Here is a 27,418-nt window from a genome sequence, read left to right as displayed (position 1 = left end):
CAGAGACACTATAATGATGAAGACCCTGAGAAAGAAAAACGAATAAAGGAATTAGAGTTGCTACTAATGTCGACTGAGAATGAACTGAAAGGGCAGCAGGCATTACCAGTAAGATTGTCACTGTGTGCTTGGATGGAGGGATAGCAGCATTACCCCAGTGCTTGTCTTTTTAACTTTTTACTCCCGATCTGCCTTCAATACTAATCAAGGCTCTATATTTCAGCTTTAAAAGGATGAAACATAGCACATATAATCTATATTTGCTTTGTAAATTCTTTAACTGGAAAAAAAAGCAAACAATTCACAGGTATTTTACTTCACAAAGCGGGTGCAGGGCTGGGCTCTGTAATGTGGTGTGATATTGGAAACATGAAGATTGTACAAAAATAAAAGATCCCACAGATCTGAAATCAATGGGATCTGCATTTCAGAATGTGTGCAATGGTTCATGCAATGAAAATGTAGTGCCTGTACATTAGATTTTCCTTCTCTGTTGTACTCTTTCCTTCAGCTGTATACACTTTGTAAGCTTCAGACTTGGTGCATGTTTGACAGTTCGTTTTACTTCTCCCAGTAATGTTAGATTCTTCATAACTGCATGTGCGGAGCAAATGCTGGCTATTACTGAAGTCTCACATTTTGTTGTATATGCTACTGGATGTTAACTTGTGAAAACCCTTACGTAATGACTTAACACCATCACCAAAGCCAAGAATCCCAAAATTGTTTTTGAAGATAGGTGATAGCCAGCAGATTCTTTCTTTCTTTTTTTTTTTTTTCGTCTTTGGGTAATATTTAAATTAAAAGTAAAAATGCATGCATGATACGTTAGTTTGGCCACTTTTTAACTTTAGTTAATGTTTTGCAATTTCTTCTGTTGCATGATCACACTGGAAAGAAACTTCTGTTAATTTGTTCTTCTGCTTTCCTAACCACGTTGATTTGACAGCCTCTTCATTGCATTGGTGTAAGCTGTAGCATTAGACAGGGATAGAAGAAGAAAAGGAGATAAGCAAACAAAAGCAACTCTAACTCTCAAACCTTTTAGCCTTCTACAGTGCTGAGCGCTCAGTAGGGAAATCCTGCCGTTTCTTGCTTCTCACAGAAAATGACTTGCAGACACTTTGAGCTTTTGGAGTAATACAGAATGAGTTGATTATGTGTTAGGAATGAGATATGCTTGTAATCCTGGAAGTAAATTATGAGGTAACTTTGGGATAACAAATACAATGCTGATATTACTTAAAACGAGATCTTGCAGTGATGAAAGGAAACATCTTGACAATTGTTTCATAGGCATAAGCTTTTAGATGATGATGCAACTACTTTTATCTTTCGTCCAGTGGCATCTGACACCTTGTGCAATTTCATTGCTAAGTTCCTTCTGCCTTTCCCCCCCCCCCCCGCTTTTCTTTTTATTTTCCTTCTTCCTTTAGACACAGAACAACACATCAAACTACCCCGGCTGGCACAGCACCACAATTGCTGACAGTACCAGAAGCAGTGGTGACAATGCACCTGTTTCCTGTTTGGGGGAACATCACCACTGTACTCCATCTCCACCAGTGGATCACGGGTGCCTACCTGAGGAAAGTGCATCCCCTGCACGGTGCATGATTGTTCACCAGAGCAACATCCTGGATAATGTTAAGAATCTCTTAGAATTTGCAGAAACACTCCAGTTAATAGACTCCGTAAGTAGACTTGCTGCCTCAGGTGGATTTGTGCGTGGTCAAGAAGTAAGGGGAGAGGAACTGGGACCGTCCTAAATGTGTTTCGTTTTTTTTTTCTGAGTAGCTTCTAATTGCTACAGGATCTGAAGCTTAGCTTCTGACATAACAAAATGTGGCTGCTCATAAATGAAGCCCTCAAGTGAGGTTGCCTATGCTTTTTGTGGGTGTCTCCCTTTCCTGCTATATCTTGGTATGGGAATGTGACTTTTAGCTAACTGCACAATAGGAGCTTGAAACAATCTTTTGATATTGAGTCTCCTTAAAATGAAATCAGAGACACCATGAAAGATATTAAACAATTAAATAATACTTACAGTTGAAGTGACATATGCCATGGATTTATGTGTGGTTGCTCATGTCCGCACCATTTTCTGGAAGTTTTTGTTGTAGCTTCAATGGCTGCTTCTCAGAGTTTAAGGAGCTTGCCCTGGCATATGTGAAGGACTGGAAACATGGATTTTAAATGCCAAGTGGCTGACTAACATTGACATAGGCCTTTTCTCATGTTGGTCTTTGGGATACTAGATGCAACAGAAGTGGCACGTTGAAATGTTTGTCGGTGGCACCCTCCTTCAGCAGAAACAGAGGTATCTGCTTTATGCAGCATCGCATCCCAATTAGCACACTCAGAGCAAGTGTGTGGTCTGGGAGGAGACCAGTCTTGGTTTAGATCCCAAGGCATATATTTTTTGGTAGCAAAAGGCACTGTCTGCATAACAAGCAGAAAACCCTGCTCAAGTAGATAGTAAGGACATCATTTGACTCATTGTTTCTTTAGTGACTCAGTTGCCAGCAACACTGCTAGGCTGTTTGACAGTTTGATGTGATCAGAGTATATATTGAAAATACAAATAGGCCTTCACAGTGTTACTACTCAAATAAACAGGGTCAAGCTGAACTGAACTGGGAAAGACTTTGTTGTTGTTGGTTACGGGCATATCCTAGCACTGTATTTTCATGAGGTGGCACTATACACTGTCTTATAGCTCCGTGCCTCCCACGTTGTTTCAGGATCCTTCATCATGGGGTGATCTCAGCAGTTTTGAATTCTTTGAAGACACAGACACTTCGGCTAGCAAAGCTCCCTCAGGCAAAGTTGCACAGCTTCAGCAAAGAGGGGCCAGTGCTTGTAGACCTCAAGGACACCCCATCACAAACTTGAGCAAAATCATGTCGAGTCAGGGCTCTCCTGGCTCACCGAAGTCCTTATCTGCCTCACAGGGCAGTGCGGCTCCATGGGTCCTTCTTCGCAAAAGGAGAGGGCACTCCGGCCCCTTAGCCAGTGGGCACGGTAGCACCTTGGTCCTAGCTGACGTCAGCAGCTCAACTCCTAAGTGCTCCCCTGTCAAAAGCCTGCCCTTCTCTCCCTCGCAGGTAGATCAAGACTTCTGCACAGATGTTACTAATTCTCAAAAGTCACCCCAGCCTTAACAATTTAGAAACTAATCCTTTGGAACAAATGACTAATTACTGTTGCACTTGTTGATTTCACTCCATGTTTGAATCTTCTCACTGCCTTTAGTCCTCACTGCTGACGTTAGATCATCAGCAAGCTAACTGTTGATTCTCTTTTAATTTAGTCTGTGGAGCTTGGGTTGTTTTGGGGTTTTAGGTTGTTTGGTTTTTATTTGGATCATTTTTGTAGGGGAATATGATTTGCTTGCTTTGCTCTTGCTGTTAACTCCTTCACCTACTAGAGTTAACCATTTCTGGTCATTTGTAATACTTTCCATCTCTGTCCACTTACAGTATGATTCATTGACCTAGAAAACCCCAAACTGCATTTAAATAGCATTCAGGTTGTGAGACAAACTGACAACAACCAGAAAATTCAAATCATGGCTCGCCTTCCTCAGCCCAGGCCACATGGAGTGGAGCAAAATAGGAATGAGGAGGAAAATGGCCTGTTAAAATCGCCTGGCATGCACTTCCAAATTCCTGGGGATGGTTGCTTTGTTTCACAGCTGTAGCACTATTTGAAAGTGTTTGGGTTTTTTTGTTTGTCTGTTTGTGGTGGTTTTGCCTTGGTTTGGCTTTAGTTCTTGCAGTCAGAGAAACACTATTTCATGAAGGATAGTAAAAGATTGCATTGTAATTATCTCCCACTGTATCTCCCATTACCTATGAGGTATTTTAATCATATATCATTTATCCAGTGAAGTCCGTATTTTATTACATATTTTTATAAAGTGTTTTTTAATCCAAAGCAAGTTGAGTCTAGAAGGGAATACTAATAAAGGATACCACTACGCTCACAGATTTTTACACACTAGAAATGGAAAAAGTATTTTAGGCTACTGAATAGAACATACACAAAAGCAACTTTCTCCAGGCTAATAATGCCACCTTCTTTTCAGCCTGTTGTTCCATTCCAAAACAATCCATGCAGCCATCACAGGTGGCAGTTTTCATTTTATGCTGTGAAAATGGAGGACTTTGTTTTGATAGAGATGATAGGAGATTTTTTTCCTGTCATGAACACTTTATTTACTGCCTTAAAAGCACGTAGATTCCCTCTATGAATATTTGTAGAATTTAGACCTAGTTTCTGGGGGTTTATTCCTGAAACATCCCTTACTCATTTTCACCCAGTTCATACTTGGGCTCACTGCTCTTAATATTAATTAATATTTATTTGTAGAAAATCCAAATCAGGCTGTTAAGATTTGGCTCTTAAAGTGGTGGAGAGTGTTTCTCTTTGGACTTTTTGGCCATTTTCTTTGTAACTTCCCTGTCTAGAAGTGCTCGTTTTGGCTTCCTGAGTGCTCCAGCCAAACTGTTGAGTATTGTTTTACCATGTAGCCAGGTACCCCTCATCACTTATGTCAACCATAAGGAAATAGTTTGTTTTGTTCAGTAACATCAACGTGAGAAGTCAAGTCAACCTTGTAATCTGCATGTTCCTGTTGATTTTTCCTTTCCCTGCCTGCAGTTCTTAAACACCTCATCCAACCATGAAAACATGAACCTGGACAACCCTGCACTAACATCCACGCCAGTGTGTGGCCATAAGATGGCTGTCAGCACACCGTTCCAGAGGGACCAGACTTTCAAAGCTCAGAAGGAAAATCATGTGTAAGTCTGTTATCTCATTATCTTGTTGGATTCACGAGGGTTCATTTCTTCAGGTTTGTACACAACCAGAGTGCTTGGTTGCTGTATGCTTCCTGTGGACTTGTTTGCTAACACATGCTGATTTTTCTAAGGTTGGAGAAAAACTTCCACTTTATAACTGTGGAGGTAGGTTATTAATACAGAACGACTGTGCACTCAGCAGTTCTTTAAATAAAACCGTTTCACCTTACCACAGTTAAATAGATGTTCTGCTAGAAAAGCGAAATAGGGTTGCAGGAAAATATTTGTCCAAGTCTTAAAGCAGCCACTGTGTGTATGCACGTATTTCTGTAAAGACGTAATATTTTCAAGCATATTCCTTTAAAGTTTTTCTCCCTCTTTTTAAAGTTTCAGAACTCCAGCAATCAAGAGATCGATATTAGAGAGCTCTCCAAGAACACCCACTCCATTCAAAAATGCACTTGCAGCTCAGGAAATCAAATATGGTCCTTTGAAGATGCTGGTAAGAAGGAAACAATGATGAAAGTTGCTTTGATATTAGTGTAGAGGGATGTTCTGGGACTTGGTATAACGTTTCTTCCTTTCAGCCTCAAACTCCGACTCATCTTGTAGAAGATCTGCAGGATGTTATCAAGCAGGAGTCAGAGGAATCTGCAATAGTGGCTGGGCTACATGAAAGTGGACCCCCTTTGCTGAAGAAAATCAAACAAGAGGTAAATCTCAAACTACCTGAGGCAATTTAATTCAGCACTCTTTACTGAGAAACTTATACCAATACCTTTTCTGTTAAATAGCTGTGTCTGTTTTTCTTTCATGTGAGCCCCAAGATCTTAGTGTCGGTTCTATATAGTATACTAGGCATGCCTAATTCATCTCCCATTGATTTCCATAGAAGTCTTTTTGCTGTTTCCAGCAGGGGTTTGCTTGGGCTGTTCTAATGTAGTTTTCGTTTGAAACTTAAAAAGGAAAAAAAAAAATTAGATAGGAATTTGGACTGAATCTTTCTAATATTGGTGAAAACTATAGAAGAACCCTACAGAGACTTAGCTCCATGGAGTGACTTAGAAACCTGAACATTTGAGGGCATTGCATTATATTACTTTGTCACTAAAGTTCTAAAAATACATATATTCTCAATCCTTTCCAGGGGATTAAACTCCTGAATACTGACAGAGCACTGAGTGCAAGTATTCAAAGTTTTATTAGGTGGGGATTCTTTTGAGAACCTTGAACTTTTTTCTTCTGTGAAGAGCAATGGCGCTTTCAAAGACAGTACTGTAAACATGTATTATTCAGGGCTGTGAAGAGTATTTATTCAATTTATTAAGCAACTGACAGATAAATCACCTTCTGGTCAGTTAAGTACTGGTTTTTATCACAGTGCCTTTCCTGATTTCAGGTGGAGTCTCCGACAGATAAAGCTGGAAATTTTTTCTGCTCGAATCACTGGGAAGAAGAAAACCTGAACACTCAGCTCTTCACACATGCATCCACTATGGAAGATGTGCCAGTAAGTGCAAGTTTTCACACCACCAAATGATTTTCTGTTTTACATCCCTGTTCTGTTTTTAAATGCAAAAGAGAAAATATTTTGTATGGAATTCCTCACAGGTCAGCATTATTGATTATTCCCGTATCATTTTCCTGTATTAATCACAAGCAGCAAAATCCTGTGCACTGATTATGATCACTGTAATGCCTGTAGAAGGTAGAAGAAGTTGCAGTCATTGTGCAGCCCACAGTCTTTGTAAAGAGCCTCCGTTTGGAGGATGCCTGCACCTGTGTATAGAAATGACTAGGTCACAGAGATAAAACTGGTAAAAGAAAGAGAGTCTGTTTTGGTTTGTGCAAATGAGACCTTGTGTGAGCACAGTCCCTTTGCTTCACCAGGGCTGTTCAGTCTCACTGTTATTCTTGCACTTGGACATTTTGCTGGATGAAAAACCTTTGCACTTGGCAATGCTCCTGCAAAGCCAAGTCTTAGGGACCCTTGGCTGAGGTCTGCCCCCAGGGCTGAGCACTCCTTCTGTGACCGTGCCCAGTGTTGCACCCTCTGCAGTCAGGCTGAGTTTGCTTTTAATGTGTTCAAACTCAGATTGTTCTCCTGAGTGACTGAAAAATGTTTCTGGTTTTTTCTTCTTTTCCTGTTCAGAATCTTCTTACCAGCTCCATTTTAAAGATGCCTGTGGCTGAAGAGGATGGTAGTTTTCACAAAACAGTTGCAGTACCTAGAAACAGACCACTAACTAGTCCTCTGCAGGTAACCATTCTTTGATAAATAATCCCTTTGTATATCAATATTGCTTTTTCACAGACTGATTCTAAGTGTTGAGTGTGGAAGAATGATATGTTTAGGTGATGGTGGATGAGGATCTCACTGTACCTGTGTTGTGTGAGGATGCAAAGGCTACAGCTCTGCCACAGAGCTAAACACAGCAAACGCCAAGCATGGAGCATTGTAACTCAGCTGGCTCCAGAGCTAAATTGGTAGGACTGAACATTAACATGAGCCAGAGGCTTTTTCCTGTAGACTGGTAGGTAGTCCTGCTGTTTTAGAGAGCAGGAGAGTTGAGTGGCGTGGTGGTGGCCAGAGGTTGTCACTGGCCTTGGGGCAAAAGGAGAGACTCTGGCACTGCCTGGCTGGGCAGCACAGATGTATCCAGTATTGCCCATCCAGCCAAGCACCAGGATGGCCTTTCCCTGAGTGTGGGCTGAGGTCACACCAGAAATGTGGTTTTAACTGGTGATCTGAAGGGGCCTCATAATCCTTACAGCCAGTTGCACATTTTGGAGTCTCTGAAATGAATTAAATAGGCAAGTGTTGTAATGTAAGCCAGATGTGAGGCTGGGTTTTACATATTTATGCTTTTCTCAAGTGTTAACAAACGTATAAATTTGCTGTACTTTAAAATATGGCTGTTACGTAGGGCATGATCCAAAGCCCACCAAAGTCACTAGCAGCCTCTTTGCTGACTCTTGTAGACTTTAGATTGGGCTCACAGAAAGTCATTCAGAAAATGAAAAGCAATGTAGATAATGATTAATTATCCTTCCACCGTAACCAGTATTTTTGAGGTGGATGAATAAGTGATTTTATAGCCTTTCCCTAGCTGCGAAAATTGAGCATGTCTCATTCCCCAGGGCTAGTCATTGTCAAAAACAAAATTATAACTCCGTAACTCCTGACTTTCAGACGGGTAGTTCACATAGGTAATCCTTTCTTTCCTTTCTCTTTCCAGAATTTACATTAGGAATTTATTTGCAGTAGGCAGGGATGAATAAAACCTGGTTTTGATTAAGCATCTCTAGCCAAGCATTATAAAGTGACATATTAACATTTCACACATACCCATTTGGCACAGTTTGTCAAATGGATGGAGTAGGTTTGTATTGTGCACTGCAAAATCATTGATGAAAAGCAGTTTTGGAGGGCAGGGACTGCCTCCCATCTGCACGGAGGTGTCCATAGGGGCTGAAGACTCACACTCCCTTTTGCTCATTTGCTCTTCCTCATGAACTGTATTTCTTAGCTGCCCCATGATTGATGGCTAAGCGGAGGGTTTGAACATCCACTGCCCCTGGGTTAGGGCAGTTGATTAGGGACTGAATTCAGACCACCTTATGGCAGAGGAGCCCGGGGCTCCAGTTTTGTAGTGGGTTGCTGGAGCAGGTGTCATGGGATGAGGCTGTTGGTCCCCATGTGTTTTGCCCCACTGACTTACCAGCACTCCAACACCTGGCCATGTCCCCCACCTAAATGCCAGGCTTCTCTGTGGGTTTAGGTCAACATTTTAAGGTAGCTAAACAGAGCATGTTGTACATTGGCCTGTTAGTGGTAGTTGTCTGCACTCTGCCTGTAATAAAAATGAAGCATCTGAGGTGCCTGTAAAATAGGATCTTTTGATCTTTGGCATAACAGTGTTATGTTTCCTGCTATTTAAAAATAATTTCTTTACAAGCTGCTGTAAATGAAAGGGCTTGTTTAACCTTCTCTTCTCACTCACGCTGGTTTTGTTCAGGAAGTTTACAGGAGTCAGTTTGTGGGATCCCATTCTTCAGTCTTTGCTAAGGAAAAGCATGTTAAAAGTCAGGTATTTTCATTGTTCGGATAAAGAGGACTTATCCTTAAGTAGTAACTGAGTTAAAAAGGACTTCCCAACTCACCTCAGTGTTTAAAACATGTTGAACTGAAAGAAAAAGCAGTTGTAAAGAGCCCCCAAAATGAATACTTACTATGTAGCTTCTCAGTGTACCAGTATGAAGAAGGTAAAATTATTCTTTCTGCCAATGAACCATTGAGTGTTTCAGCTGAAATGTCATTTCAAATGAAGAATGAGCCTAGGGGTTTCTGTGACAGTGGCACAGACAGGTTTTTCAGAATGAAATACAGATTTTATAACAATGCAGTATTGTCTGCCAATCGCTGTGCTCTCTGATTTGAGCTCAGTGTCAGGGTTAAAAGGGAGAATCTGCTTCATCCCTGGTAAGACTCCTTGGCGTCCTACCAGAGGGGAGTTTGGCCCCGTACAGCTCAGAAAGGACAATCAGTCTGGTTCTGTTTCACTCCAGAAACTGTTTCTGCTCTGCCGCTAATATTTCTCCCCCTCCATCCCAGTGGAGATGGATGTGTGTGAGAGGACAGAGCCTGTCTAAAGGGTGCAAGTCAACTGGAAATGTTAGTGTTTGTGCTCGATTTTGACAGGTAGCATTTTGTATGTGACCAGTTTTTAGCATGTTCTTGTTCCGTGCTTTCTACACTTTCTAGTTTGGTGTATCGCCCTCATACATGTACACATGTGCTGACACACACACGAACACTGGACTAAATGCACTGATGCCATGCAGGTAGACATTAAACACAAGGTAACTCATCTGAGTAAAATTTAATTGTGCCTGCATATGTTTACATTGCTGCTGTTAATATTTTGGGCCTGATCCAAATGTTCTTACTTACACAAATTCTCATTGACTTCAGTCCAAGTAAGAATTGTAGCACTCTGCACCTTTGGATGTGTGTATGGAGAGGGAAGAGAGAAAGAGAGAAAGCACTAAACTTTCTTTTTTTATATGCTTGGTTCTTCAAATTCCATTTTCTCTTAAATTTGAACTTGCGTAAGAGAGAGGTAGTATGTTTACCAGCCCACAGTATTTTTCATCGCTTTAATAATTTGCACTGCATTTACATAAAGAAAAAGGTACTTGGCTAGTAATCCACTCACAGGATGCCTGATTACTTACTGCATTTTGGATACAGGACTGATCATAAGCAACTTGGTAAATAAGAGTTGATGAACATATTAGATAGCATGATATGAATCACCATCCCTTAGGAGGAACAGCATGTTGCATCACCTGGCATGTGAGGTCAGGGCTTCATCCTCATTTGATCCCCTGCATAAGTCTCTGTAAAGTGTTGGATGTAAAGGCAGCTGTTTGTGGGATCTTTCTGGTAAGGTGTGGAGGTTCAGCCAGCTTTTTTGTTCTGAATGGCAAATCTCAGAGTTGCGCACTCGGGTATTCTCTTACTGGTAGGAATAGGAGATGTCTCACCAAACCCATGGTGAGACCCACCTTGGGGTGGAATTACTCTTACACTCCGTTGCATAGATCCCAAATACTTTTGCTTTATATTTGTCGAGTTAGTTGCAACCTATATTTTTACATGGTCTATTTTTGTTACTTAAGCAACACTCAGTTGCACAGCAGGAGGATTTTGGCCTCACTAGCAACTTTTCCAAGAGTTAAGATTTTGGGATAACATATTCCCTTACTGAGACAAATTGATGATCTGTACTGAGCATTTGCTTGAATAGTGCCTTGTAAGTGCTTATGTAAAAAACCCTGTTTCTGGATCTTCCTATGTAAAAGTTATGTTTCGTTTCACATTATGTTCTGGAGCAGGAGGAGTACCTACCATAGCCAGAAAAGTAGGCTAAATCAGACCATCCACCTAACCCTGCAGGCTATCAAAAGACACCATGAAATGGAACCTTTCAAGAAAATAGTGCTGCTTTGATATCTTCTTCCCCCAGTAACAAAGGAAACAACACGGGGTAGAAGCCCTGCAAGCTAAAGAGAGTCTTCTTCAACCCCTAGCTCCTGTCACTTTCCATTTTTTAACCACAGACTGACACGTTTCAGCTCAAATTTCCTGACTTTCAGCCGTTTATGTAACCATTTTCTTTAAAGAGTAGGCCTAAAGGATTTTAAAACAGTTACTTGGTTAACCTTTTCAAGGCTGTGAGCTGTCGTTAAGCTTAATTTTCTCTGTTTAAAAAAATGAAATGTGGAATTTCAGGAATTTCACTTGCAGCTGGTTGTAAGACAAAAAGTATAGGTGAGGCAGCATGCTCTCCTGCAGCAGCAGGCTTTCCTCTAGTTTTTCTGGGGCAAGAAGATCCCAAAGTCTCTTACTCTTCCATGTTTAATCAAGGGACAGGGGGAAGCACACTATGCTCAAGCCCTGGGAGGTTTAAGATCTGTAGAGCAAGTGCCTTCACTTTAGCCCCGTTGGTTTCCCTCTCTTGTGTTGTCCCTTCTCTTGCCAATGGCTGACGTGTGCACGAGTTGTGCTTGGCACAGCTGAGGGAGCAAAAGGAATTTGGAAGTTACAGGTCAGTCCTCGCATGTTTTCCTCCCAGGGCAGCAGAATTTGGGTTGCAAACGAGTCAGGATTTACAGCTGCCCCAAGCAGGCAGAAAGAAGAAAAGCAACAGCTTAACTATCAGGCATTTGCAGCTATGCCTTCTGATCGGTGAATTAAAATGAAGTTACTTATAGACAAAATTAGAAAAGGACTGAATATCCTAATGTGAGTTGCAGGTGCTTACATATTTCTGTATCTCTTCTATTAATCTTACTTGGAAAGTTCATACATCTCAAACAGGAGTTTAGGCTGAGTAAGGGCTTCAGGGTTAAGCTCCTAAAAGTGCTGCTAAATAGCTCTTTGCAGCTCTGGTGTCAGGCTTAGAATAAAAGCTGAAAAGTTGGACCATCTTACTCTCTCACATTTAGCAAACTGTATTTCTGAGCAATGTGTTTAGGAGAAGGCTGTCCCATGTCCCAGAGGACAACTAGCAACGTGAGCAGAAATAGTGCTCTGCCTTGAAGTAGATGTAGAATGAAGTAGAATTAATTTATGATCACTTGAGTTTTTGATTAGTCTTTACTGTCTGGTCTCTATAAGTACAAAGATTTATCTTAGTTCTTCATCCTGATAGAATAGAAGGACATACTGTTCTACATGATATGCAGTGTATTCTGCTAGGAACTTGCTTTGTTTAGGGTGTTGATTGTTTCACTGTTTCGGAAGTATTGCATTTTCTGTTGTAAGCCTTTTCATTGGCATGTTCTGTAAATTTTCCATACCATGTAATCTAAGGGAAAACTGGCAAGAAATCCAGCTTTTTCCAGTAGAGAAACATGATAAGATACCTTCTAATAGTCTAAGGCCTCTAAATATTTTGCACATTTGTCTTTTTTTGGTTTTAAATGCCAACACAACTTGCTAAATTAATGTATGTAACACCAGTAACTCTGATGAAGTTGCTGAAGATACCTGCCGGAGTAGCAGAGATTTAAAGCCTGTCTTCTAGCACAGTTCTTTGCCCAAAGATTTTTACTACACTTCCATCAGTTTGAGAGCTCGGCACTGCAGGACTGCAGCAGCGTTCAGTTTTGGTGTTCACCCCTTAACAACTCAAGGTGTCGTAAGGCAGGAGCTGTCTGAAGGCATGCAGACAGCACATGAAAAGGCAGCCCAGACTTCCAGAGCAGAAGGATGAGTTGTGTTAGGAAAGCACCTTTCCACAGTCTTCTCATACTCCGTTCTGTTTTCTCTAGATGGTCCAAGTTTTTTTTTAAAGCGCTTTAACTGGATATCCCAGTTACAGCTTTGACAGTTTGTTTACAGTTTGCATCTGCCTGAGGGCAGTTGAAGGCACATTACAGCAAAGTGAGGTAGTTTTACTGCCAGGAGAAGGATGTGCTTGTAGGATTACTGAGGTTAAAAAAAAATGAGCCACGGAGAATGACATAGCTGGAATTGCACCATGGGTCTGTAATTTTATCCTATGGGAACTCATAGTACTATACTTTCTTCTCCCAGCCACTCCCTATTTCAACCTAAAGAGAGAAAACTGCTGTGTGTGGAAGAGAAAAATACAGGTAGAACTACTAGCTGAAAAGGCTTAATTTCTTTTAATTGACAGCAAAACTAAGAGTAGTCTCCTGCTCTTTGTGGCAATTAAAAAAATTATATATGGAATGAATTCTATTGCGGAAATCCCTTTCTTTCCCCACTGGCTAAGGATTTAGGTGCCAAAACAAACACCTTGCTCTTAGATGGCTGAATTTAAGTAGGGAGAATCCACTGAATCAATTAAAACATGCCCATCAATTTTGGTGGGGTTTGGGCCAGGCCTTTTGGATTATAGTTGCAAAGTTTTTATGTTTCCATGAACATAATGGACCCTTAAATATGAGAGGAGAGATGCAGTGTACATTCTGCAAAAGGAGTGGTCTGACATGGGTTTCTGCACTGTTTTCCTTCATGCCTCTAGCTTCTGCTGGGGTCTTTTCTCTTTTGATACATCTGTTAAGTGCTGCTTTCTGTGGGGCTCTGCCGCTGTCCTGTAACAGAGCCCTGTCGATACTTGCTGCAGTGCTGGCATGGAAGGAGGTGTTGTGCTTTTCACTTTTTACCAAGGGATCACATGGCTGTGTGAGCCCAGACCTGGCAGGGTGCTCTGCCTGGGTCATGGGACCCAGCACTCCCTGCCAAGAAGGGAAGTAAAGCCTCTCGCATCGGGATGACTTTCACAGGTGCCTTGTAGGGCGGGCAAGGCAAAGGCATTGTGCTTTGTTTTGTGTTGGCTGCTGAGAGCCAAGGCTTCAGACAGAAAATGTTTAATAAAAATATCCACTTAAATGTTACCTGACTTCCCCAGGGTAGCATTGAAAACTCTTAGTAAATATACTACTTCAGAAAATACACTACTTTACTTTGGGTCAAATTCTGCCTTGTTTACTAGAGCAAAGCTCTCACCACTGTCAGTGAGACTACAAAGTTAGTCTCTTTTTATAAATTTGCCACAAGAGGAAAAATAATGATGTAATGTATTTCTGGGAAAATAATACAAGGGTCAGAACTCTGCAGGGAGAATCTCTTGTGCTGTCTCTATGGCAAAACTTGGGTGAGTTGTTTCATACAGGCTCAAGTCCTGGGGTCAAACTGATCCTCCTGTCATTTGCTGTGTCTGCTGCCCTGTGCTCCCTGGGGCACTGAGGCGGCTGACCCGAAGGGAGGGCAGGGGGTTACTGCCTACCTGAGAGGCTTCTGCTGCACTGACATAGGTTAAATGAAGACCAGGCTTTCAGTGGAATGAGTGACATGCAGCAGCTTGCTGAGATGTTGGAGATATCAGCATATAGATTTATTTTTTTTTCCCTTTCTAAGCACATGGCTGTTAATAAAAACAGCTCAGTGTAGATACTAATGACTAAACCTGATTTATGAGATAGGGACACTCCTTGCCTGAAATTACTTCTGTTGTTTAAAAATTGACATCTTGTGACAGATTGACTTTCCCTTAAATACTCTCAGTTATTTAAGGGACTGCTGATCTCTCATTTCTAGACCAGTACATTGAAGCTTTGGGGGATCACAGGGAAATACCATTTGGACACGGTTTTGTCCTTTGAAATGATGGATATTCTGGAACTACTGACTGCTCTTGAGGCGTAGAGACCAAATCTGGCTTCTAAGTAAAACTGATGGCATTGTACCAGGCATGATTTGGTCCCTGATGCAAATACCTCTAAAGTAATAAGGTAAAATACTCACAGGTGACAGAGTCCCACTGAGGATCAATAGGAGGCTGTAGGTTCCCAGCTGATGTAGGTGCCTTTGAAAAGCTACTCTGGAAGCTGTTTAACCAAAACATGAAAGAAGCTGCGGCATGTCGCATGCATGTCTGCGGCATGCAGAAAGTATGTCACACCTGCATTTTGGCTGTGGCATGTGCCCTAGGGACAGCCACAGCACAAGGTATACAGCCAGCCTAGGTTGAACCACTCTGGCAAAGAGGTGTATGGTGTGTTTTTTCACTTCACAGATGTGCTGTCCCACAAAAAGCTGCAAAAACTTAGTGATTCGAGGCCTGACCTGGCTCTCCTTCACTCAGGGAACTCCCAGTGAAGCTTAGCAGAGTTCTGCCTGCAAAAAGGCATCAACAGCAGAGACAGCATTTGGAACTTGTCTACAGAGAACAGAAAGCTGCGTCTAGGGAAGCGCAGCCGACGTTTACAGGGAACTGACATGTGTGCCCTCGTCTTGGCTATGCTGCTTACTTACTTATTGAGTTTATCCGTTTTAGGCTGTAAGCCCTCCAGGGCAGGGAACCTCTGTCCCTGTGTTTGTACCAGTGCCCTGATTAGGGCATGTTATGAGAAATTATCTGTATTTCATATGTTGCCCGGCCTTTTACTATCCATATGCCTCAGATAACACTGTTTACAGTCAGAAGAGCATTCTCTGAACATTTAGCCTGGATAATAATGTAAGGATCCTTTTGTGAAGTTAGCAACTAGAAGGAGCAGCATAGAGCCATGAGCTCACCAGGACAGTTCTGCTCTTAGCAGATGGTTTGCAGTCCATTAATTATGCTTCCTCCAGTGTCCTGGGTGTTGGGAAGGCTTTGGCTATCTCGTTGAGCAATGTAGATCTTGAATCGCAAAGATGATCCTCGTTGAAAGCAGAGGAAAATAGAGAAGGGTTTCTCTTGGATCTTGAGCACAGACCTCCTCAATATTCAACAGTACTGGGATCTCCTTACTGGTAGGCAGCTTTCCATGGAGCACCTTTTTGGAATGCAGGGTGTTTGTACAGTAGCTCTATATAATGATAAGGGTTTTTATTCAGGGCTTAAGGAATATGTTAATGTGTAAAGGCAGACACACTTGAGTAAGTAAAGAAGTTCAATAGAAAAAGAAAGCATGCGTAAATGTGTATGTTACTGGTAAATTCCAGGAGCTTTGAAATTTCATTACTGTTTATAGCTCAAGGCAATGAGAAACATCTCACATGTGTAGTGAGTAAATAAATACAGGGTGCACAGCCCTCCACGGATATGTTTATCTCACTTTAACATTATACTAAATGGTGTCTGTAACCTCCATAAATACCACAAGAAGTGAAATGGCTTACATGATAATTAAGAATGCTGTTTCTGCTGAGAGCCATGTTCCCCCCTTCTTCTTTGCCAGAGGAGCTCTGCAAATGGGCACGTGCTAATCGCCGCTCACAGTTGAAAGCAGCTTCGAGCACGGGACTTTTTGTTAGCTGTGGGAAGGTTGTCAGGTTGGTCCAGGGAACACAGGAGCAGAGCAGCTGTATTTCTAGAATGGAGGTTCGACAGGAATTTCTGTGTGGTCATAGCACTGAATATTGTAACTGTGGGCTTTAGACTGTCTGTGCCGTTGACTGTAAAGTCCACCTGAAAGGCAAGGCTGTAGATAGAGACTTGTAGAGCAGCCGCTACTTAAGAGGAAAGTGGGGAGGTTTGGATCCTGGCTCTTGTGGTGTACTGCTCTGCAGGTCGTCAGGTCTGCCCACCCCTGGTTGCTAACTGAGAAGTGGGGCTGATATTTTTTTCCTATTGGGTTGAGAATTCAATTTCTCTGGAGATGGGACAACATCATGCCCTGTTCATGCTATTTAATCATGAGCAGGCACAGCTTCAGGTAAGGCTATAAATAAATCACATGATGTTCACCCCAAACCTCCCTGCCTGCTTTCTCATTCAGCATCTGAACAACGCCTGGGAGTCAGCGTCCTGTGGGAAGATCGAGGATCAGATGGCCCTGACGGATCAGGCACGCAAGTACATGACCGCCTTCCCCACCCGGACTCTGGTGATGTGAAAGGGTCGACGGACAGAGAAGCATTATGGTTTTGAGAACACTTCGCCTCCAGTGGGAAATTCCTGTTCCTCTGCATGAAAACTTTTCATGAATGGGAGAAGAGCCTATCTTTGTTGTGGTACAACAGTTGGGAGCAGCGCAAAGTGCATTTAGTCACTCAGCATGTATATTCTTGTTGGATTTCACCCAACTTAAGAGGATTGTTTTGTTGTGTTTTTTTTTTTTTAATGATACTTGCCTAAATTATTAGGTATTAAGTTTGAATCAGTAATTAATGATCTTAAGTGCAGACTTATAATAATGATAATTTCTCTTGTACTTCTGAAGATCAAGCAGACCCAATACACCAGTATTGTTATTTCAGTGATGTGCTAGCCAGGGGTGGGGGTTTGTTTGTTTCTTTTTTAATTTTTTATAATAAAAGAGCAGGTACTCAAACAGATGTATTTTAAATCACTGAACAAAATGCATTGGTATAAAAGTACTGAAGTGAAAAGCATTACTACAAACGCTAGTCTGTGCAAAGGGAGAAGACTGATCAAGATCATGAATGCTCAAACATCCATGCCTCTTGAAATTCTCTTTTCTGTTATGGTTCTAGACCATTATTCATTGTGTGTTTCTGTCTGGGGGGGTAATTAGCTTGCTTGAAAAAATATTACTGTATGAAACATAGATTTATGAGAAAAATTATATTTTTTATTCAGTAATTTAATTTTGTAAATGCCAAATGAATACTGTGTTTTGCTGCTACAGACCTTAGCGTGTAGACATGCTGCTAGTGTAAAAGGAGTAGAGCTTTATATGGAAAGAAAACAGATGTTGATGTTAGCTAATTGACTATGCACTAGCGTTTCAGATCTTTTTATTTTAAATTTTTTTACATCATTTATATTTTTTCCCCTTTTGTTTTTTTATAAGCAATATTTTTTAACACTGTTCCTGGGAGATTTTCTTTTCTTTTTTGTTTAGATGTGCTGTTTTGTTTCTCATTGGTTTGTAACAGCATGCATTGCACCTTCATACATCTGGGAGATCGCTGTCGTGTTCATGTTGTCTGTTTTGTTCCATGTCTAGCTAATTGTTCCCTAGCTTGGGTCTTGTATACTGAATCAGGTTCTTAGAAATACATGGTTCTATGTACTGCCATACCAAATCTTTACCAATATGGCAAAACACTGATTTTATTTTATTTTTTTATTGTTTGGGTTTTTTTATAACAGCCTCTGACTTTGCTGCCTTAAAAGCATTCGGTGCAGCTTCACCTGCACTTAATTTTTTATACAGAAATGTACTGCCTTGTAGATAAATAAAGTGTGTTCTTTTTTACTTAAACACACATGGTCTTTGAATCTTGTTTGCCTTTAGTGTTTTGGCAGTGGTGTTATAGGCAACAATCAATACAAGTTTTTTCCAGCACACTTAGATAAGTAAGGAATAGTTTTTCACACCATAGGTAGCCTCAACATCCCCAGTTCTCACTGATCATTAAGGAAGTGGAAGGAGCACAGCGCAAAATGGGAAGTATTGAGAATGTTGTGGACTTGAGGCACATCTCCAGTGACACCAAAGTCCAAATCAGCTGCAGCTAGTGGGAGGCTGTGCAAAACGGCTGGCTAATTTATTTCTTCATCTGAGACCACCAGATCAAGAATCACTTGAATAAGAGCAAAATATTCTGGAGTTCTGATACTGTAGAACAGAGTTTTTTACACTTATCTTAAGAAACCAGAGGTAGGAATATATTTTGAAACCCTGGTGCATTACACTGCACCTCAAATAATTGGGTAGACCTGTACAGCCTCACAGTGTAAATGCTGAGAACATTCAGCACTGGGAAAGCTGGAGAGTAAAAGCAATTGCCAACCTCCCCCTCCTCCCTCCTCCGAAAAAAAAGGTGCAACCTGGTGGGAAAAAAATTGCGTTTTATTTCATAGCTTGAAAATAAATCATTAGCTGAAATTTAAGTTGAAGCAATCACACTGATACTCTTGAGAGCAGACTTCAGCTCCCTGAAGGAAGTAATGGCTATTTCCAAGTGTGTATGTGTAGCCATATATGGGCTGAGAGCCCCCAGAGATGCCTTGTAGTCCTTTCTCTCTCCTTCCCCGGCAAGTTGCCTAGTCCTCCCAGCTGAAGCCTCCTGGGGCCTGCATGCCATGCAGCGCACAGAAAAGGAGGAGCAAAACAGCCTTTTTCACCCTGTGCAAGGTCCCTTCTTGTGCACTTTTGATTTTCAGCCTGGGAAGGGACCAGTGCTTGCAGCAGCCCCCTCCAGGTTTTGCCTGTTTCTCATCTATCCCCCATGTGGTTTGGGCTGTCACCAAATGCCGGGGGAGAACCAGCCCTGAGGAAGTTTTGCAGCATTTCCCGCAGGCAGGACTCCTGTGCTGGGTATGGATTACAAAGAAGGGGAAGTCTGTGGGAGCGCTTGCCTGTACAAAGGCTGCGGGCTCACCCCATAAGAACACTTGTGCAAGATGTGAGGGAGGACTGCAGTACTTCATGGTGTGCAGCTTGGGAAGAGGGAAAGGTCTGCATGTGAGGCACGCCACAGCTTAAGCAACGCGTTGCAGTTTTAAAGAAGTAAAAAAAAAAAAGGAAAAAGGAACACCCAGCTTTCAACAGGTCTTCAAGGCAAAGCTCTTGCCTTGTAGGGTTCCAGCTGTAACTGCAGCAAGCACGACCGAGTTTAAACAGATCATTATCTAGCACCCAGTGAGGAGCAGTGCCGGGAAACATGGAAGCTCACCCTGCAGGTGCCCAGCATAAGGACTGGGGTTTTTTCCTTACACCTTCCATTGCTTTAAACCCCATTTTTAACAAGCAAACCCACTGCAGTAGTTGTCCTGTTGATGGGCGCACTTAGAACTAACACAGAGGAAAAGGTTTCTTTTTCCCTTCTCGTTTCATTGAAAATGTGAAACACTCAGTAGATTAAAGCTGATCTGCATATGTTTCTACATGCATGTGGTGCTCAGCATGAGCAGAGGAAGAGGCTTTCTTTGAAAGCTGTACCCCAGGAACCTAATTATTTTTCCCCCATCAACTCTTTAAGTTCCCTTTGCAACAAAGTGCCACCTACTACATTTCCTTCTCACACAATATTCACACGTGACCACGCGTGGCTTACTCCCTGAAATACACATCTTTCTCTCAGAGATCCAGAGAAGTTCTACCTGTCAAATTCCAGCTTGAGCATAGATCAGGCAAGGTCTATCCCAAGACAGGTCCATATAGATGGTCTTGGTGATGGCAATTTAGCCTTTCAGTGGACCTTTGCACAGGTGTATAGCCATGCTGGACTCATTTAAACCTAGAGTAATCTACCAAAATGAAGGGAAAACAGGTTCAGTCAAGTTCTCTTTTAATGGAGAGTAGATATTTGGCTCAAATCCCTATTAACCTTTTTCTTTGCTGTAATTATAACTTAATAATGTTGTCAGTGGGAATTCTTTTGATTTCTGAAAAGAATTTAGATTATCATTTCAGCATGCGCCACTAATTAAAAATGAAGAGGCAAAGGAGCCAGCGCAAAAATAAAGGAAAATACCAGAGTGTGAGGTGTTTCCCAGCTATACCCTGCAATTCTCCAGCTCTCTATGCAGTCCCTGGTGTTCAACTCCCACAGGTCTGACAGATATGACAGCAATAAGCTTAAACTGAAAATGTGCCAGAGCTTGGACTGGCACTTTGGGAAAAATCATTACAGCTGAAGGAAAGAGCCAGACTTTGTACCTGGGAACCAAAATGAAAAGTCTGCTGAGGGTAAAGAACAGAGCAGAGCTCTGAATATTCTGTAGCACAGAGTGATCCTTAAAAAAAAAACCCAGCTGTTTTTTTCACAGTATTTGCAATCTTGATCCTTATCCAGGCCAGCTAAGTCAATGGCAGTCAGCTGTACCTGAAGCTCACGCAGTCAGGCACGTAAGCAAAGGGTGCTTCTGTGGGGTAGTGACTGGAGCATCAGAATTATCACCTCCTCTTACTCGTGCTGCACTTGACTGTATTTCTAGCTCAGCCTTGATTTGGTATAGGGGTGATGCAAAGGACAGAAGAAAAACCCTTTTTCCTAGAAATCTATTTTCAATGTTGGGTTTGGTTTTTGTTTGTTTTTGTTTTGTTTTGTTGTTTTAAAAAAGGCATGTGAAAAATACTGTGGTTCAGAAAAGAATGATTTTGAGGCACTGGTCTGCGTCTTGCTTGTCAACTTGTTCCACAGCACAGGTGTAGTCAGTCGACATCCCAGTCTTTGCTCGGGAGCAATGGTGGCGTTTTGCCTAGGTGGCCAAAGAAAGACACTGGCCACATCCTTCAATCACCAGGCTGATGTCTTAATTCAAAAAGTTGTTATTTCCTGGCCTAATGCACTTGTTCCCTTTGCCTCTTTTCTTTAAACTTGACTTCAATGCCTCAGCAGTTTTCACTGACGACCTTCCTACCAGCGTGAACTTCTTGGTGACATTTTTCTCTCAGTGACTGATGCAAGTAAGGTAATGAAGATAAACCATAGAGGTCCAAATTCTGCTTTCAGCCATGTTTGCAAGCTGGCATTAGCTATACAGCTCATTGTTAAGGGCTGTAAAATCTATTCGCTGTGTTATTATTTTTCCATAAATTATTTGTGATCAGATTGTTGTTGTTTTTATTGCAGTTCCACTTGATTCATGACATTTCTTCAAGGTATTTTTCCAATCCGTTTGAGCATCAGAACAATTGCTGATTTTTATTTTTTTTACAAAGCCTCTGCTTCTCGGGCTGCACAGATCCACACTTGCAGCCTAGCTAGGCTTACCCCCAAGGAAATTTCATTTCATGGGCAAATAACTTTTACTACTTGATTAAATCACTACTCATCGCTACGGCTCCAAGACACGCTCCATGCGCACATCTGTCAGAGAAGCCCTCACAAACAGTGAAGAAGAAGAAAGTTTCAGGAAGCTCTCCCCAAACAGGTTTCTACACTAACCATAGAGACCACCTCTGCATCTCCCTGTTCCTGCCGACCCAGCTGCAAGCCTGCCATGGCCCTTCCGATAAAGTCAGCCCCGAGAGAGTCTTGAAAGGCTGCCTGCAGGTGTGCTTTCCTGCCTGCGCCTCTCTCCCCGCTGCCTCTAATGTTTCATTAACTCTCTCATCAGCGTACATCAGCATAGGAGTTATCTAAAGGCAAAGGAAGGCCTTAACTATTTAAGTGATGGGGTTTTGGTATCTGTGTTCTTACGAGCTCAAGGCGAGGACCTCAGAGGCACAGGCTCAGCCTTCCTGTGCAGATAAAGGCGCTGCTATCATGTGCTGCCTTCAGGGAAATGGAAATCTGCACGGGGTTATAGCTCCTGCCTGCCCAGCCAAGCCTTGCTGCACCTAAGGATTCAATAGAGAAACAGCCAGGCTTTGCTGGCCAAAGGCCTAAAAGATATTTCTGTGAAATAATATAGGAAAGAGGTTATACTCAGCTTTTCTTTTCTGCTCTGCTCATCCTCCTGGCCATCCCTTCTGCCCCTGTAGCTCTTTCTGGCAGGCTCAGCTCCATTTCACCAAGGCACACAGCCCTTACGGGGCATGGCTCAAACCCTGCTGAAAACTGATTGAAATAAGTTGCTGGTCTCCATAACATCAGTGAGCCCAAGCCAAAGCTTTGTCAGGGCTAAGAACATGGATCATTTCCCTGCCCACGGCTGATGGGCCCCTGCTACTCCTACTCAAGACAGTGATCCTGTTACCCCCAGGCAGAGCATCAACTCCACTGAAAAGTGACCTCTGTATCTCAAGTTAACATCCTCTAGTCAAGCCTCATCTGTGCACAAAGGCCTTTCACTGGAGGTGGTTTGCCCCAGGCTGGGAGACCCAGCAGGTATGGGCAGGATGGGCCATGTTACATTCAGCTTTGGCACCGTCTCAGCACCGTCTTATCACCTGCCTGCTTGCCCAGGACAGGGATGACTTCTCCTGCTACCCCATGGGTGGCACCCCAGGAGCAGTAACTCGTGGGGAGAACTCTTGAGCTAGCATAGATGCAGACACACATTTAACTTTCTCTAATCAAAGAGGTTAGAGTAATCCTTTCCTCACCAACCTCTGATTTGTAGCCACATCCTCTGACAGAAAACCCATAACAAATACAAACGCAGTTTGTATGGTGATAAGCTACAAAACTGATGTGATAGTCACTCCTCCATCAGCTCTCTGAAAACCATTGCTTCCTAGCACAGACTTTCATTGCATCCAGTTGACATAGCTGCTATTTGGATCTCAAAACAAGCCCCACTGTCACAAGAGACGAATAAACCTGACACACACCAGCCCTGTGATTTTGCCACAGGCATCACAAAGCAGCAAACTTGCTTACATGGTGATTAAATTTGACTGCTGGATTTTTTCCTCCCCTAGTGTTAAATTACCACTTACGAGGTTTGCTATGCTGTCTGTCTGACATCCAAAAAATGCCTGTTACCATCCTCTCTGGCAATTGACCAATGGAGCAAGTAGAATTTTATGTGACATCTTGAATGAATTGAATGTGAAATTTTAAATGATACCTTGGTTTGCTTTCCTGTCAGAGTGGTACAAGCTCTTCTTCCTTCCTCTTTAACATCCATAACCAACTTTCATTCAAAGGATTTCAAATAACAGAAACCTGGTTTTCTCTAGAGCACAGGAAGTTGTCCAGAAGGCTTAATGTCCCAGACATGATCCTGTGCTCTCTTGAAACTGATGCTGAGGGTGCTACAGCTTCAGCCTTTGCTCCTAATCTAAACTTCCCAGTAGAACCAGGCTTTGTGGAAGAAGGAAACCCCAACTGCTATACGGGTAGGTTTGGACTTAACAGATACCTATTGTCTGTGCACACAGGCTGCCAAAGGTCACCCTGTTTCTGGAGCAGTGTTCAGGTGTTACAGTGATGAGGATGTTATGAGTAGTTGCATGTAGAATAACACAGCTGAGCAGCACAGTGTGTTGCCCTTACTGTTTCTAAGTCCTTGAATCTCCTGAGGAAGTTTGCATTCGTTAGAGAGCTGCTGCAAGTCAGCAAAACAGAAGCATTGACTTCCTGGGAAGTGGTGATTTTCCTTTACATTTGCTTATGCTAAGTAAGTGCCTACAAATATATCCATGTATCTCTCTATATACACTTATTTATCAAAAATAAAGGAAGGATGTTTTACTGAGGAGGCCCAAATCCCAACCAGCAGACTGAATCTGTCACAGGCTGTATATTGTGTGCTTGCCTCATGGAGACTCTTGGTTGCCAGAACAAAAATCATAAAGGATAGAATTCAGGCAAACATGAGACTCGGAGCTCAGAAAAAGAGAAAACGATCCAAACAAGAGGTTGCTGTGAGAACATCTTCTATGATGAGAACTGAAACTGCAAGTCACTGGTTTTCATTGAAAGCAATGCAACCAAGAGTCTGAAATCAGTCATGTCCCCCAACTGATGAGTTGCCTGAAATCTGCTGCCTTCCAGAACACATGGATCCTGTGATCTCTCTGTTTCCTCATTTATGATCACAGATTTCTGTAAAAGGGTATATAACTGCTAAAATAAAATTGTTATTATTATTATTGATAATAATAACGTAGACACCACAGAGAATAGCGTACACTGAAGTTGTCCAAGGTGGGTTTTTTTTTCCCCAAAAATTAAATGGATTAATTTTTTAATTTATGTTGCAAGTGACTTCACACAAAAGCATTTATCACAGAAGCTAGGTTGTCAGAGGTTTGTCCAGATACACTACGTTTTAGAGTACACTGGACTTAATTTCCCAACTGTGTTTTAACTTAATTCTTCCATGCCTGATGCAAGGGTTTCCAGCCAAGTCAATGGGAGTAATCATGTGAATAACACACACAGGTTTTGGCCTGAAAATCCCTACCACCCTCATTTGTGGGTCAAGGTTGGTCTGCATGGACAAAAGCACAATGCAGTGCCAACAGTGAATGGACTTTACATGGTCCATTTCCAAGAGATATAATGATACCACCAAACCACCAGGACTGTATGCACATAATGAAAAGTGACAATGCAGTCATTTGTGAAGGATATAAGACAGCCATGGTAGTTAGGGCAACATTTGCATAATCACATTAACTTTAAGGACCTACTTTAAAATTGACCTAACAATGGCTGTCATTGTTCAAAGCCACAGCTGTCCATGCTGATGGCACAACAAACTTGGTCAACTTGTGTCTCAGCCATCCTCTTCAAGATGTTTTAGAAAGTTTGACTGAAAAAATCATGAGCTCCAGGACATCCTGTGAATGTTTGGCCTCCCATCGTGGTTTGGGTATCTGGAAATCTATGGCTTTCAGAGCTGCAGAACCATTGTGTTTTCATTGAGATTGATGTAATGTATTACACAGCTTTATTTTTCAGAATTGTGCATCAAGGCTGTGTGAAAAAGCACCCGAAGATTACTTACTAGCTGCTAAGAATATTAGAAAACACAGATAGCCTGAGCCTTGGTTATTTTCGGCTCGTATGAGTTACTGCTAAGATTAGAACAAATCAGAACTTGCACTCCAGACATGACACTTCACCCACGTGCTCCTTCTACACTGAGGGAAAAGTGGACCATTTTCGTCTTTGTACATGTCTTGCACAATTATCCCACTCTGCAAAATTGCTGATATTCAGCCAAAAATACACCTGGCGAATGTTCTTCAGTAGAAAAATATTTACTTAAATTGTCAGCACGTTTCAGGATAGTTGGCCATATGCAAAGTTCTGATGAAAAACCAGGCTCTTCTTAGTTCAGAATTCTTTTTCTTGTTCTCTTTGTTTTAGAAAGGCAGCCTTGTCCACCTTGAAAAACATGTTTATTTTAAGCATTTTCAGGATTCTCAGACAAGCAAGGTGGTACTGGATTAGCTGCAGGGAACTCAAAGTTTCAGTTAGAGTGTGTCTTCTCTGAATAACACTAACCACAGGTAGGAGAATGACTAGAGCACACACTCTCGACTGGAAAACAAATAAAAAGAAATATTGAAAAAAAAAAAAGTTGTAGCAAAAACGGTTCAGCCCTTTCTGAGAAAGAGGTTGAGGAAAACCAGTTTCTCCTTGCTCTGGTAGGCCTAGTTAGCATAGCTGCTAACATGAGTCTGTGAACTGTAACTGACTTTCTGTTTTGCATTGCATATATCCATGATTAAAAATCCATTTAGGCTCCCCACTGTCATTTTTTCTTAAACCATGACACCTAGCTAAAATATTGTTACATTGCTTTCAATTAAGAAACTCTCCTGCCTCCATGATGTGGATCAGGGACTTGAATTTCAAGCAGGAATGTCATTTGTGACTCTTATTCCTATGAAGATCCATGTAAGTATGACCAAGCCATAGAAATCATAGAAATCATAGGCTGGTTTGGGTTGGGACTTTAAAGATCACCTAGTTCCAACCCCATTGCCATGGGCAGGGACACCTTCCATTAGTCATGCCATCTGAGCACTTCATTTGGCTGAGGACCACCAGAGGCTCCTTCTAGTTTGGCAGCTTCACTCCTTGCAGACTCCCTCGGCAGCACACTGTACCCGTTTGAGGTTCAGGGGCTGCAGCTTGCCACCTGTGACCCTGGCTGTTGCTGTCAAGGGCTGGTGAGGTGTCACACAGCAGCTCAGCTCAGCTGCCTCCTTCTCTGAGGGGACCCCTTGCTGTCCCTTGCTGAGCCTATATAGGAAGAAGGAGGTTACCTGGTGTGAATGCGAGGTGTTACAGAGCAAGGTGGGTGTAAAGGTGAGTTGGAAGCAATGGGAACTACTGTCTAGGAGCCAGATATAAATGGGTGTATAAGTGTGTACACACACAGAATTGTGACTGTGTAATTAAGATTAGTATTGTACAGCATATACAGAAAAGTGGGGAGTGAGGGGAGGATGAATTAATTGCATGGAGAACCTCAACTCTGACTCTCCTGACTTTGAAGTACTGCAGTCCCAAACCTTAATGATCTTTTAATTTATACTTTAAATGATAATTTACCTTTTGATTATTCAAAAGATGGGCAACATTTTATACCAACACTTTACATTCAAGCCAAGTAATTGAAAAGATGCAAATGCCTTTTCTGAACAGATATGCAGAATGCCCTTCTGAGTAAAGCACAGGTAAAGTGGGTAAGCATATTAATATAGGCAAAGTTAAGTAACCACATTATTATTTATATTTTAGGCACTTGGTTCATCATGAGGATCAGAATTCTTTCCTCATACTCATATCTGAACATATGAAGGCTACTGGAATAGCTCAATAGCATTACAACAGAACTGCAGATAGAGCAAAGATAGGGATGAGATCTGTTGAAACTTCTTCAGAAACACCTGTGCTGTTTCAGCATTTCTGTACCATTTCAGCACTTCAGAAACCCCAGTACCTTAGGACTGAAAGAAAATACAGCTTTATGTCGCTTAGGCATCTTAGGCATACATCTCCCACACCAAGAAAAGCCTCAGAGGTGAGTACCATTGAAAGTAAAAAATGCAATGGTTGTGCAGTACTGTCTTCTGACAAACAGAATCAACCTTGGGCAGGGAAAATGATATAACATCTTCATTTGATCTTATTTCAGGTATGCCCAGAACTATGGCAATCCCTTTAACTTAAGTCAATGTCAGGATTCATTATGTAATTTTTACTCTTGGAAATCAGTGCTGTGTTACTCATACACTCCCATGGATTTGGTTAT

At 41.9% G+C, this 27,418-nt stretch overlaps 1 protein-coding gene across 4 annotated transcripts in view; it reads left to right on the top strand.

Annotated features, from left to right (window-relative positions):
- The window catches only part of MYB (MYB proto-oncogene, transcription factor), a gene marked incomplete at its 5' end in the record, with an annotated part of 28,284 nt that extends 9,919 nt beyond the window's left edge, over positions 1 to 18,365 (top strand). For 2 of the 4 annotated variants that reach the window (XM_080615591.1, XM_080615590.1), the window contains 7 exons: positions 1,437 to 1,694; positions 4,666 to 4,808; positions 5,196 to 5,310; positions 5,396 to 5,521; positions 6,208 to 6,318; positions 6,961 to 7,068; positions 16,614 to 18,365. In XM_080615591.1, coding sequence (XP_080471717.1) covers positions 1,437 to 1,694; positions 4,666 to 4,808; positions 5,196 to 5,310; positions 5,396 to 5,521; positions 6,208 to 6,318; positions 6,961 to 7,068; positions 16,614 to 16,730 — 978 coding nt within the window. In that variant the 3' untranslated portion in view covers positions 16,731 to 18,365. Of the gene's footprint in view, positions 1 to 3; positions 109 to 1,436; positions 1,695 to 2,744; positions 3,108 to 4,665; positions 4,809 to 5,195; positions 5,311 to 5,395; positions 5,522 to 6,207; positions 6,319 to 6,960; positions 7,069 to 16,613 lie in introns of all 4 variants that reach the window. The other 2 variants (XM_080615592.1, XM_080615589.1) reach the window with 2 other exon arrangements.
- Positions 18,366 to 27,418: the final 9,053 nt, after the last annotated feature.

Source organism: Psittacula echo (genome assembly GCF_963264785.1).
Source record: "Psittacula echo genome assembly, chromosome: 4".
NCBI lineage: Eukaryota > Metazoa > Chordata > Aves > Psittaciformes > Psittacidae > Psittacula > Psittacula echo.
This window is presented reverse-complemented; position numbering and strand designations above follow the sequence as displayed.